We start from the raw sequence: 13,861 nt of genomic DNA, 5'->3' as shown, positions 1-13,861 counted from the left end.
TTCCTTAGGATTGCTTTGGCTATTCGTGGTTTTTTATAGTTCCATATAAATCTGATGATTTTTTGTTCCATTTCTTTTAAAAATGCCATTGGAATTTTGATGGGAATTGCATTAAATTTGTATTTTGCTTTGGGTAATATGACCATCTTGATTATATTTATTCTTCCTATCCAAAAACAAGGAATATTCTTCCATCTCATTGTATCTTTTTCGATTTCTCTTAACAATGGTTTGTAGTTTTCATTATATAAGTCCTTTACATTCTTTGTTATGTTTATTCCTAGGTATTTTTGTTGTTGTTGCACTCGTGAAGGGGTTTATTTTTTTGAGTTCATTCTCAAATGTTTCATTGTTGGCATATAGAAAGGCTATGGACTTTTGTATGTTAATTTTGTATCCTGCGACCTTACTGTATTGGCTAATTGTTTCTAGTAGTCTTTTTGTAGATTCTTTGGGGTTTTCGTTGTATAGGATCATATCATCTGCAAAAAGTGATACCTTTACTTCTTCTTTTCCGATATGGATGCCTTTTATTTCTTTGTTTTGTCTGATTGTTCTGGCTAGAACCTCTAGCACCACATTAAATAAGAGTGGAGAGAGTGGACAACCCTGTCTTGTTCCTGGTTAAAGGGGGAAAGCCTTCAGTTTTGTGCCATTTAATATGATGTTAACTGATGGTTTATCATATATGGCCTTTATCATGTTGAGATATTTTCCTTCTGTACCCATTTTGTTGAGAGTCTTAAACATAAAATTGTGTTGTATTTTATTGAATGCCTTTTCTGCATCTATTGATAAGATCATGTGGTTTTTGTTCTTTGTTTTGTTGATATGGTGTATTACGTTAACCGTTTTACGTATGTTGAACCATCCTTGAGATTCTGGGATGAATCCCACTTGATTATGATGTATTATTTTTTTAATATGTTGTTGTATTCTATTTGCTAGTATTTTGTTTAGTATTTTAGCATCTGTATTCTTTAGAGATATTGGTCTGTAGTTTTCTTTTTTTATGTTGTCCTTGCCCGGTTTCGGTATGAGGGTTATGTTGACCTCATAAAATGTGTTTGGAAGTATTGCTTCTTCTTCAATTTTTTGGAAGACTTTGAGTAGAATAGGAACCAAGTCTTCTTTGAATGTTTGATAGAATTCGCTAGTATAACTCTCTGGGTCTGGACTTTTATTTTTGGGGAGGTTTTTAATAGTTTTTTCTATTTCTTGCCTACTAATTGGTCTGTTTAGGCTTTCTGCTTCTTCTTGACTCAGTCTAGGAAGGTTGTATTGTTCTAGGAATTTATCCATTTCTTCTAGATTGTTGAATTTAGTGGCATTAAGTTTTTCATAGTATTCTACAATAATTATTTGTATATCTACGGTGTCCGTGATGATTTCTCCTCTTTCATTTTGGATTTTGTTTATATGAGTTCTTTCTCTTTTTTCCTTGGTAAGTCTTGCCAAGGGTTTGTCAATTTTGTTGATCTTTTCAAAGAACCATCTCCTTGTTCTGTTAATTTTTTCTATAGTTTTTCTGTTCTCTATTTCATTCATTTCTGCTTTGATTTTTATTATCTCCTTTCTTCAGCTGGTTTTGGGTTGTCTTTGTTCTTCTTCTTCTAGTTCCTTAAGGTGTGAAGTTAAGTGGTTCACTTGTGCTCTCTCTTGTTTGTTCATATGGGCCTGAAGTGTATGAACTTCCCTCTTATCACTGCTTTTGCTACATCCCATAGATTCTGATATGTCGTATTGTCTTTTTCATTTGTCTGTATATATCTTTTGATCTCTGCGCTTATTTCTTCTTTGACCCATTCATTTTTTAAAAGTATGTTGTTTAGTTTCCACATTTTTGTGGGGGTTTTTTTCTCTTTTTTGCAGTTGAATTCTAGTTTTAATGCTTTATGATCAGAAAATATGCTTGGTACAACTTCGATTTTTCTAAATTTGCTGATTTGTTTTTGTGGCCCAACATATGGCCAATTCTTGAGAATGATCCATGTACACTGGAGAAAAATGTATGCTCTGTCACTTTAAGATGAAATGTCCTGTAAATGTCTATCATATCCAGGTGCTCTAGTGTTTTGTTTAAGGCCAATATATCTTTATTGATTCTCTGTTTGGATGACCGATCTAGAGCCGTCAGCAGTGTATTGAGGTCTCCAAGTATGATTGTATTTTTGTCAGTTTTTGTTTTAAGGTCAATAAGTAGCTGTCTTATATATTTTGGTGCTCCTTGGTTTGGTGCATATATATTAAGACTTGTTATGTCTTCTAGATTCAGCATCCCCTAATCATTATGAAATGACCATTTTTGTCTTTGAGTACTTTTGCTGTCTTGTAGTCAGCTTTATCAGATATGATACGCCTGATTTTTTTTGGATGTTATTTGCTTGGAGTATTGTTTTCCAGCCTTTTACTTTGAATTTGTTTTTATCCTTGTTGCTTAGATGAGTTTCTTGTAGGCAGCATACAGTTGATTTTCTCTTTTAATCCATTCTGCTACTGTATTCCTTTTTATTGGTGAGTTTAATCCATTTACATTTAGTGTAATTATTGACAGTTGTGAGTTCCCTATTGCCATTTTATACATTGCTTTCTATTAGTTTTGTGTCTTGTTTGATTCTTCTCTTTCATTTTTTTATCTTTTGTTTTTGTTTGGTTGTATTCCATACATCTTTCCTCTGTTGCTATCTTTTTTAAATCATGTGCTTCTGTGGTGGTTTTTTCAATGGTGGTTACCATTAAGTAATGAAAAGGGTTCCTACCCTGTTCATTGTAGTGCACTATCTTGTGAGTACTTTTGCACTCCATTGTCCTTTGGTACTCTTAACCTCCATACTCTCCCCCCCTTTTTTTTTGTTCTTGTCACAGTTTAAATTTGGTTTTGTTGTGTTCTTGGTGGAGCTTTTACTTGTGGTTTTGTTTTGTTTTGTTCTTTTTATCTGGTTGGAAAACCCCCTTTAGTAATTCCTGGAGTGGGGGTTTTCTGATGATAAATTCCCTCATCTTTTCTGTATCTGTGAATGTTTTTATTCCTCCTTCATATTTGAAGGATAGCTTTGATGGGTATAGTATTCGTGGCTGAAAGTTCCTCTCTTTCAGGACTTTAAATATTGGGGTCCACTCTCTTCTAGCTTGTAGAGTTTCTGTTGAGAAATCTGATGATAATCTAATGGGCCTTCCTTTATATGTTATATTCTTCTTTTCCCTGGCTGCCTTGAGAAATTTTTCTTTGTCGTTGGTTTGTGCCAATTTCATTCTGATGTGCCTTGGAGTAGGTTTGTTGGGGTTAAGAAAACTCGGAGTTCTGTTTGCTTCTTGAATTTAAGGCTTTATTTCTTTCCACAGGCTTGGGAAGTTCTCATCTATTATTTGTTTGAATATGTTGATTTCTATTTTAAATTCTCTGTCATTTAGCTCCAAGGTTTCCAATATATTAAATTTTTTCTCCATAGATTTTTTCTCATCTATCTGTGCTACCTCTCTGTCTTTTGTATCCATGATATTCAATTTTCTTTTCCTTAATGGCATCTGAGGGTGGTTTTGTTGATAGTATTAATGAGAATTAATAAAGAATAAAAAGTTTAAAAATAAAAAAGAATAATAAAAAAAATTATTATTTCTCCTCCTTTTTTTTCCTCTCCTCTCCTCTTCCCCTCCTTCTTGAGAAAATCTTGTGGTGAACTGTGAATTATATTATGCTAAATAGAACAAAAACTACGTATAATGGAGGGCCTGAGTTGGGGAGAAGTGATAAAGGGGCAAAAAAGGGAGTATGGACCCACAAAATGCAAAAAAGGAAAAAATTTGCGTCAAGAATAAAGTGATTTGCTTTTAGGTGATGTTTGACTAAGAGATATGATGAGAGGCATAAGAGGGAAACAGGAAAAGGGGGAAAATTTTTAAAAATTACTATTGTATTTAGTGGAGCAAGAACTAGATAAAATGTTGAGCCAGGGTTGGGAGCACTGCTAGTGAGTTAAAAAAGTGAAGTAAAAAACCCCCAAAGTGCCACAAAGAAAAATTTGAGTCCCAGATAAAATAATTTGTTCGTGATTGAGGATTGAATGAGAGGAAAAGTAAAGGAGAAAAGAAGAAACTAATATAGAAGGAGAAAAGAAAAAGGAAAACACAAAAAGAAGAAAAAAGAATAAAAGGAGGGAGAGAGAGAGTGAGTTATGGGTTTTGGAGTGCAACCCTCATAGAGAGAAAGGAAGAAGAAAGAAAAGATAATGGGAGATGTAACACTTATGGGTAGTGTAGTTCAAGAAGAGTAAAGAGTAAGACTGGCAGAGAATTAAACAACCAAATTGGAAGAGGAAGAAAATAATCAAGACAATAAGATAAGAGAAAGGAACAAATTTAATAAAATGGGATAGGTTATAATGTCTGTGGATTATTCTTGATTTTGAGAGGTTATCTTCTTGCTTTTTCTTTTCTCCCTCTTCCTGGTCGGTTTCTCTGTACCCCGGGTTCTGCCCCTCTGGCACGCTTAAGTAGAGGTTTACAGTTGATAAGTCTCTATGGCGATGTCATATATTGAGCTTCAGTCTCGTTGGTAGTCTAGGCCCATTAGCATTTGCAGGCTCTGCCAATGAGAGAGTCCATGTTCCTGGAGCCTCTCTCCTAGTCTTTCCTTCCTGAGTTAGTAGCCTGATGATCCAGCTATGGGGTTGCTGCTGCCTCTGCCTTCGCGTTTAGTGTGGAACTTCTAGAGGCTCCAAGGATAGATTTTTCTGTCTCTGGTTGAAGATCTTGTTGAATTTTGGGGGAGATTTATAGGTATCACTCCTTACGGCGCCATTTCTCTGACGTCACTCTTAAGTCATTTTTTAAAATAGTTGGTTTCAAGGGATTTTGCTTGTTTGGTTTGGTTTACATTAGTTTGGGCTTTTGTTTTAACCTCATAGTTTTTTTGTTTGTTTTTAACATCTCCAAGTGACTGTTGCCTAATTCAGTCATCAATGTTTTAACATTATTAGTTTGTTTTTGTCATGGTATTAACTACAAATTGTCCTTTTCCAAAAAATTTTTTCTTAGAACCACAATCTTTTTCACACCCCTCAGAGAATCAGCATGTTTGACAAATTTTTTTTTTTTGTATTTTTCTGAAGCTGGAACCGGGGAGAGACCGACAGACTCCCGCATGCGCCCAACCGGGATCCACCCGGCACGCCCACCAGGGGCAACGCTCTGCCCACCAGGGGGCAATGCTCTGCCCCTCCGGGGCGTCACTCTGCCGCGACCAGAGCCACTCTAGCGCCTGGGGCAGAGGCCAAGGAGCCATCCCCAGCGCCCGGGCCATCTTTGCCCCAATGGAGCCTTGGCTGCGGGAGGGGAAGAGAGAGACAGAGAGGAAGGAGGGGGGGGGTGGAGAAGCAAATGGATGCTTCTCCTATGTGCCCTGGCTGGGAATCGAACCCGGGTCCCCCGCACGCCAGGCCGATGCTCTACCGCTGAGCCAACCGGCCAGGGCATGTTTGACAAAGTTTGAATTTCGTCCCTCTGCTGCCTGACTAGCTGTATGTCCTTGAGCAAGTTAGTTAACCTTTGAGCTTCATTTTTCATATCTATGAGATGAAGAAAATAATTCCTGCTTTGTGGAGTTGTGAAAATTATAAATAAAATTTGTGGAGTATTTGGCACAACCCCTGGCATGTAGTAAACCCTCAACAAATGTAGTTGCTGGTGGCAGATCTAATATCTAATTCTTCTATTATTGAATTTTTAAGTCATTTCAAGTTCTTTTCCCTTAAAATGAGCTTACTAATAGAACTCCCTCCTGATTCTTTTTTTTGGGGGGGGGGGGGGTAACACTAGTGTGTGGTGATCGCAGAACCTTTCCAGGCAGCGTTCCTCGGCACAGTGCTTTCCGTGTTGCCCCTGTCGCTGCATGTGCGCAGGACCTGCCGCAGAGGGAGAGCATGGGTTTCACTCGAGGCTGATAACTTGTAGCAGGTGGAAAACGCCATGGCTGCAGCAGTCCTCAGTGTCTGCTGCAGCCATGGGGAGAGCCCGTTTTAACCTGGGTCAGCAGCTTTAGGGAAGAGGCTGTCTGAAAGCTAGGTATCCCAAATATTCACCTAGAAAAAGATTAGGGGCTCCACAGGGCGCTGTGGGACTGCCTGACTCACTCAGGGCCCCTTGATAGAGAAAGACAATAGTTTGAATTCTGACTTCATGCAGGCTGGGAATGAATCTCTGTGGAGGGTTTTCTCATTTTAAAGTTCCAGTTCCAGAACAGTACTGAATATTCTACTGGAAAAAAAGTACCACATTTCCATGGATAGTCCCATGGTTAATCAAATAATATGAAATAAAAGTAATAGCTAGTCGCATTGTTTTTGAACTTGAAAATTATAGTGCAAAATGCTTTAAATATTTTGCTTTTAATTAAAATAGAAATAAGTGGGTTTTACCATTGTTGCTGCTGCCTTTTTTCTGAGATTATTGTTTGGATCCTCTATATGCCTTTTTTTTTTTTTTTTTTTTTTTTTTTTTAAAGGGACAGAGAGAGAGTCAGAGAAAGGAATAGATAGGGACAGACAGACAGGAATGGAGAGAGAGATGAGAAGCATCAATCATCAGTTTTTCGTTGCGACACCTTAGTTGTTCATTGATTGCTTTCTCATACGTGCCTTGACCGCAGGCCTTCAGCAGACCGAGTAACCCCTTGCTTGAACCAGCAACCTTGGGTCCAAGCTGGTGAGCTTTTTTGCTCAAGCCAGATGAGCCCGCTCTCAAGCTGGCGACCTCGGGGTCTCGAACCTGGGTCCTCCGTCCGCATCCCCGTCTGACGCTCTATCCACTGCGCCACTGCCTGGTCAGGCTCTATATGCTTTTTAAAAAATGTATTCTGTTGATAGGGTGTCAAGTGTCCCACTCAGTATAACACTGTCCACACAGAACTTTCAGGAATTTTTAATTAAATATGCATTAACACATAATTTATTTTGGAAAACTTTAAAATTCTTGTTAGGTTTTTAATTAAATTTTGCATACCTAAACAAGGTATTTAGCCTCTAAGTGTACAAAAGGGATTAGGTGATGCTGGTTTTCCTTCCACATTAAGGTGAATTAAGGATATGATTAAGGTCTAATTTGAAGACAGTCAAATGTTCCTTTTTGCTTTTGTCCAGTTTTCTGAGAGTTATGTATGTAATGAGATCAGGCTGCTTGTCTTCAACTTTGAAAGGGTGCATTGTACCCTTAGTACTGCACACACCTCACAGCCCATTAACCCCAGAGCAGGATGATACTGAGATGGCCCTGCTAAATGTCATTCCTGTGCTTCCCAGCATCCTCTGTTTTAAAAGTGGTTAAGGAAAAACTAAAGGTTAAAAGCCTTGAAAATCTGTTAACTTGTGAGATGTGGTTTTAGTCCATTCAGAATTCTTTTAAAAAATATGATTAGTTGGCCCTGGCTAGTTGATTCAGTGCTAGAACATCAACCTGGCATGTGGATGTCCCAGGTTTGATTCCCAGCCAGGGCACACAGGAGAAGCACCCATCTGCTCTGCTTCTTTACCCCTCCCCTTCTTGCTTCTCTTTCTCTCCCTCTTCCTCTCCCTTCTCCCCTACTGCAGCCATGCCTCGATTGGAGTGAGTTGGCCCTGGGCGATGAGGATGGCCCCATGGCCTCTGCCTTAGGCGCTATGAAGTCGCAACAGAGCAAAGGCCCCAGATGGGCAGAGCATCACCCCCTAGTGGGCTTGCTGGATGGATTCTGGTTGGGGCACATGCAGGAGTCTGTCTCTGCCTCCCTTCTTTTCACTAAAAAAAAAAGAAAAGAAAAAAATGATTAGTTATTAAAGATACTTTTAAAAGGTCATCATAAACTTTATTTGAATATTATTACATCATATGCACAATGCAGAGTTGTGGTTTGAAGAAATACACTGTAAACTCATTTCTAAAATTCCTTTGGTTTTAGTAATTAAATTATCTCTGTACTCTAACAATAATATGAATTTAAAATAAACACTAGTTTTTAACATGAAACAAACTTATATTTCACATCTTAAACTAAGAATGGAAATCATTTTGGGATGTAAACTTTTTTTTCTATAACGTTTTTATGTTTCAAATTAAAAGACATTAAATCTTAGCAAGAAAAGAACATTTTGTAAAAATTGATTAGCTATTATAATACTGTTTCACTTGGCTCTTCTTTCTCTAGGATTTACTAACCAGACATAAAGTGTTGGTAGCAGACTTCTTAGAACAAAATTATGACACTGTAAGTATTTTTAAGTCTTTACCTCATTCTCTCTTTCTTTCCTGCCACCCTTCTTCCCTCTCTTCCTCTTAGATCGATAAGCACTTACTCCTATTTATGATCCACAATAGAAACCAACCATATCTACCATATGCCTAATTTGTCTGTTACCCAGAAGACAGATCATCAGGAAACTTTACGGAAAACTGAGGATGGCAGCAGAGCAGGACTTTCTCATTTTTCACATCTCTTCCTGTTGTTTTGCTCTGGAGCTCCAAGAAACAACTGGCACCTGCTCACTTTGATCTTGACTTAAGAGCATCCACACTGCCTTTTAGAGCCTGTAGGCAGCTCTCCCAAATGGAAGAACACCCCACTCTTACTAACATAAATTATTTTACCTGGTTGATAATTAGTTATACTTACTAGTAGAAATACCAAATCCTTTCTCTAAATGAATCCACCTCATCCTTTTGCAATTTGGATGAAATGTGATGCTTCTCAGAAGCTTTTCCTTTTTTTTTTTTTTTTTTTTTTTTGTATTTTTCTGAAGCTGGAAACGGGAGAGACAGTCAGACAGACTCCCGCATGCGCCCGACCGGGATCCACCCGGCACACCCACCAGGGGCGACGCTCTGCCCACCAGGGGGCGATGCTCTGCCGCGACCAGAGCCACTCTAGCACCTGGGGCAGAGGCCAAGGAGCCATCCCCAGCGCCCGGGCCATCTTTGCTCCAATGGAGCCTTGGCTGCGGGAGGGGAAGAGAGAGACAGAGAGGAAGGGGGGGTGGAGAAGCAAATGGGTGCTTCTCCTGTGTGCCCTGGCCGGGAATCGAACCCAGGTCCCCCACACGCCAGGCTGACGCTCTACCACTGAGCCAACCGGCCAGGGCCACAGAAGCTTTTCCTAATCGCACTTTCACCCTAACACACACACACTCTCTCTCTCTCTCTCTCTCTTCCTCTCTCTCTTTCTCTCCCTTTGCCTCCCTCCCCAACCCATTTCTCATTTTCACATGGTATTATTATGGTGTGTCTGAATCTTCCTGGCTGGCTCTTGAGCTCCCTGAGAAGCAAGAACCTTATCTGTTGAACATAGGGGTTCAGAGTAGAGTCTGCTTGTTTGGCTTCAAGACCTAGGTCTCCCTCTTACTAATTGTGTGACCCTGGACAAGTTTCTGTACCTACAAAATAAAGATATTAATACCTGAATCGTAAGACTGTGGTAGGAATTTGACAAGATTTAAAGTTTTGAGGATAGTACTATGGTAAGCGTTCAGTATTTTTATCATTATTACTTGTATCCCTAATACAGAACTTAATACCATACATTGGGCATTGGGTTGTATTCAGTGAACATATACATGAATCAACAGATCCATCCAAAAGCAGCTATACTTTTGCTAAATATATAAGCAATAGAAACCTCATGATTAAAGTAGAACATAGCACAAACCTACAAGTGAAACTCTACAAGATTTGTTTTGGTATTGGTTCAGATGCTCTGGACCAGTGCTGTTTGGTTGAAATATAATGCAAGCCACTGTGTTAAACACTTATAGTTAGCCATGTGAAAAGATAAAAAGAAACAAGCATATGACTGAGAAGATATAGACTACCCTACCTATCAGTGTCCTATATCTTTACATATCCAAATCATAGAAATTAAGCTATGTCTCTCTTATTCAGAAATTCTTTGCTAGTTGACCTTTAAGATTAAGAATTAGCAATATAATCATGAAATCAAAGTGACTTTCATATCCTAAAATTATTAAGAAAACATTTGTGACAGCAATTGGAATGCTTTGATCTAAATGTAAATATGAAGGGAGAATAATTCATATTCCCAGAGGCATCCAAAAGCTTCAAGACTGAAAGAAAATGGCATGTTTTTGAATCTAGGATATGAACTATTATTGGAATTTGGTTTTTCAGTAACTGTAGATGCTAGATGTAATTTTAAAGACTCATATAAGATGTTACATTTATAATCAATGAAAATAAAAGAGGGCTAATATAGCTTATGACAAAACCTATGGTATCAACTGATGATCTTTTCTGTAGAATGAGGTAGATGTGCAATAATGCTTTGAAATCAGGGATAATACACAACAGTTTGAGAGACCATGAACTCATTCTCTTTGTCCCCCCTTGCTTACCTAACTAATTATGTCTGTTTCTATAGTCACTTCTTGGGTGATTTAATAGTTTCGCAGACACTGAGTCAGCTGCATGCACTTGCTCTGAGAACTTAAGTTCCCTCAAAGATTTCATATTTCTTGAGTTCCGTAAATAAACCACTACTGTAGTTACTGTGACTTTAATGTGAACTAAAAATTTCTGGGTTTTTGTTTTTTGTTGTTTTCATTGATTTAAGGAAAGGAAAGCGAGAAGGAAGAGAGGGGGGAGAGAGAGAAAGAGAGAAAAGCATCAACTCATTGCTCCACTTAGTTATTTTATTTAATTGTGAACTTATTGGTTGCTGCTCCTCCTATGTTCCGCTTTATCCACCCAGCCAGGGTCTACCATTTCTGTTTTTACTTTTCACTTTGTTAATCCTCTCTCAGTAATTATCATCAGTGTGCCCAGCTTTCCCTCACTACACCCATGCACACACACCTCACTCCTTGAGGAGCAGGAGTGTTTTGTGTGTTCTGCAGCCCCTGCACACTCCCCGTCAGTGCTGCTGGTCTGGCTCCTGCCCCTCAGTCATCTCAGAGCTTGTGCTCTGGGGGGAGGCTGCTGCTGAGCTTCCGCTGCTGCTCTCTGGCGAACCAAAGGGCCCAAGTAATGACTGATGGTTAACCACAGAGAGGCCAGTTGGGTTAGTTAGCATTGCCATCATGTGACAAAAGTAGCCCTGTTCCCCTGCCCATTAAGCTATGAATTTGACCATTTGGTTATTTATGAGTTGCCAGGTAAAACTAAATGTATTTAATCTTTCTCAAATTATTCATAGACTAATAGCTACCAGCATGTCTACATAAACAGATTTCTTTAATATGGTATAAAATGAGTTGTCTTGCCACTCAATAGATGTTTTATTCAAAATGACTTATTGTGAGTACTCAATTACCATGTTCCTTTACTCTATTTCTAATTTGCAGAACTAATATACAACAGAGAAGGGTGTCTCTTGTATCACTTGGCCTCCTTATCCCGCAGTGTCTTTATGTGTGAGTGAGGAGTGTGAAAGGGGAAGCCTCCCAGAGGACAGTGGTGATCAGTCTAGGGCGGCCATTTTCAACTGGTCTGCCCTAGCCAACCGGTGTGCTGCAGGGGCACCGATCTTGTCCCTTAGATTGCCAAAAAAAATATGACAACAGCCAACATAATAGTTGTGCAATGTGAATGAATCAAAAGTATACTTTTTTTTTTTTTGGTCACATTGGCAAAAAATCTGTTTTGGGGGGTGTCACAGAATCTAAGCCATCAATTCATGTGTGCCACAAGATGAAGAAGGTTGAAGGTCGCTGGGCTGGGGCTGAGCACATGGAGATAGAAAGCATGGCTGCTCGGCTGCACTGGGCTCAGAGTTGGGGATTTACTCAGAAGCGGGAAGCCAGCAAACCTACAGCAGGGAAATAACTGCTGGGTTTACTCCTTAATATTTCTTTTCTTCTCATTAGATTTTTGAAGACTATGAGAAATTGCTTCAGTCTGAAAATTATGTGACTAAGAGACAATCTTTAAAGGTAATACCAAATTTAATTTAGAGTCTCCATAAGTTGATATCTTGTTAGTGAATTGTCCATTAATAAACAAGTAAACACAGAAAGATTTAAGTATCCTTTTTTTAAACTTGAGGGATGTTTTATGTTACAACTATACTTTGTAGCAAAATAATGTAAGTGTCCTGCCTCAGAAACTTTTTAGAAGTAACAATTTTAAAAATACATAGTAAGTACACAAAAAAGGTGTATGTGTGTGTAACCACACAGCCCCTACAATTTAAGACTCTGTCTCCTATGAAATTGTGTGGAAATGCTGCTCTCTCATTAAGCAGGGGTCCCGCAGATTTGGGATACAACTGTCTGTGAGTGGCCTTTCCTCCGTCAGGGAAAAGGTACCTAGAAGCAGCCATTTGTCCAAGAAGAGGAGGGCAGTCCTTCTGGGGGGGGGGGGGGGAGCGGCGTCTCTGCCCTTCAGATCCTACTCAGGTATTCAAAAGAATATTTTTGGCAGAAAATACTTGGTGGGTTTTTGTCAAGCAATTTGTCTGATGTTTGAGCTTACAAATATAACTTATTTTATTTTTATATGTTGGGATGATGACATTCTTAGAACAGTGCATTTGTTTCTAAACATTGGATAGCAAAAGCCATAAATTAAATCTATTTTGTACCACCTTTTGTGAATTCACTTTACCCGTGTTTTGCATTGCCCATGACCTGCTTCCCCCTGTATGTGCCCTCACTGCTCCAGCTGTCCCCGGTGATGGAGAGGCCAGTGTACTATTTTCAGCCAGTCACTCAGCACTCTTTATTGAGTTTCCCTTTGTGTGGAAACTCACACAAGGTGATCTATGTAGGAAAAAATGGCACGCTGCTCTCCTTGCGGTAGCATGGAGTGGTGAGACTGAGCTCTAGGCGGAGGCAGTGACATAAATACCATGCTCGCCCGTGTCCAGAAAGTTTGTTAAAAGCAATTAAAAATAAGGAAACATCCTATTGCCACCACCAGGTACCTAAAGGACAGAATTTCTCCTTTGTTAAGGGTTCCAGAAGGACAGGCAAACGAGGAGCTTGTCCGTATTGCAATGCAAGAGAGTCTCCCTGGGAGGGAGGAGGACCCTGAAGCCGTGGACAGAGATGACTGTGGTCTGAAGTGCCCCAAATTGCTCATTAATTTTCCAAATCCTTATTATCAGTGGGAATCTGTCAGATACTTGACCAAAGTAGAGATGTTGTTACCAACTAAGGTCACAACTGAATTAGGAGAAAAATTGCTGAGGGTCTTCGATTTTAGAATTGTCCCCATACTATTTCAACTGTGTAAAGAATTTGTGACAGAAATTTGTCTCTAGCTAGGTAGGGTCTGAGGCAAAGTTATAAAGCTGACTGTTTTATTCCAACATCTCCCTTCTGGACCTTCTTCCTGCTTTTTCTTCCCCACTATCTTATCAACTCCTCCTACCCATGTGCCTCATTCTCGTCTCAAAATGTCTTCAGCCCCACCCTGTCCTGTTCCCTTGTTAATATTTGTAAACTGTTTAGAGCAGAGAGTGGCTCATGGTAAGAAATAGATATGTCTATTGAATAAAATAAAAATAAAATTTATAAATAAATAAATATTTCTCATCATAATTCCTAGAGTTCAATCTCTGGAAGGTATTCATTAATTCTAAATAAATAATTAGGACTAGAGTATGACTTAGATTTATCCATACCAGGATGCATTTGCATTTAAAAACAGAAGCCTGTTAGTCCAGTGGATGTGTGATTGGTCCAGTGTCACATGAATTTGGTCGGCAGCAAAGGGGAGCGAGAAGACTCATTCCTCAGTGCTGCTTGCTGTCACCTGCTTCCCATGACCCCGCCTCCCTCTTCCTGCAGCTCTCCAGTGGGGGGGCCTCTGCCCTGTTCCCAGTGGCACACGCAAGAAGCAGCCAAGTTTGTATCTGGTATTGAAAGTCTCTGCTTTCACACTG

At 39.3% G+C, this 13,861-nt stretch overlaps 1 protein-coding gene across 4 annotated transcripts in view; it reads left to right on the top strand.

Moving 5' to 3' along the window:
• CAB39L (calcium binding protein 39 like) overlaps nt 1-13,861 on the top strand; it is a 112,506-nt gene that overhangs the window by 72,292 nt on the left and 26,353 nt on the right. For all 4 annotated transcript variants that reach the window (XM_066380908.1, XM_066380904.1, XM_066380907.1 and 1 more), the window contains 2 exons: nt 8,174-8,233; nt 11,841-11,906. In XM_066380908.1, coding sequence (XP_066237005.1) covers nt 8,174-8,233; nt 11,841-11,906 — 126 coding nt within the window. The remainder of the gene's footprint in view (nt 1-8,173; nt 8,234-11,840; nt 11,907-13,861) is intronic.

The sequence above is a fragment of the Saccopteryx leptura genome, chromosome 4 (genome assembly GCF_036850995.1).
Source record: "Saccopteryx leptura isolate mSacLep1 chromosome 4, mSacLep1_pri_phased_curated, whole genome shotgun sequence".
Classification (NCBI taxonomy): Eukaryota; Metazoa; Chordata; class Mammalia; order Chiroptera; family Emballonuridae; genus Saccopteryx; species Saccopteryx leptura.
The sequence above is the reverse complement of the archived record's forward strand: the minus strand, read 5'-3'. Positions and strand labels throughout refer to the sequence as shown.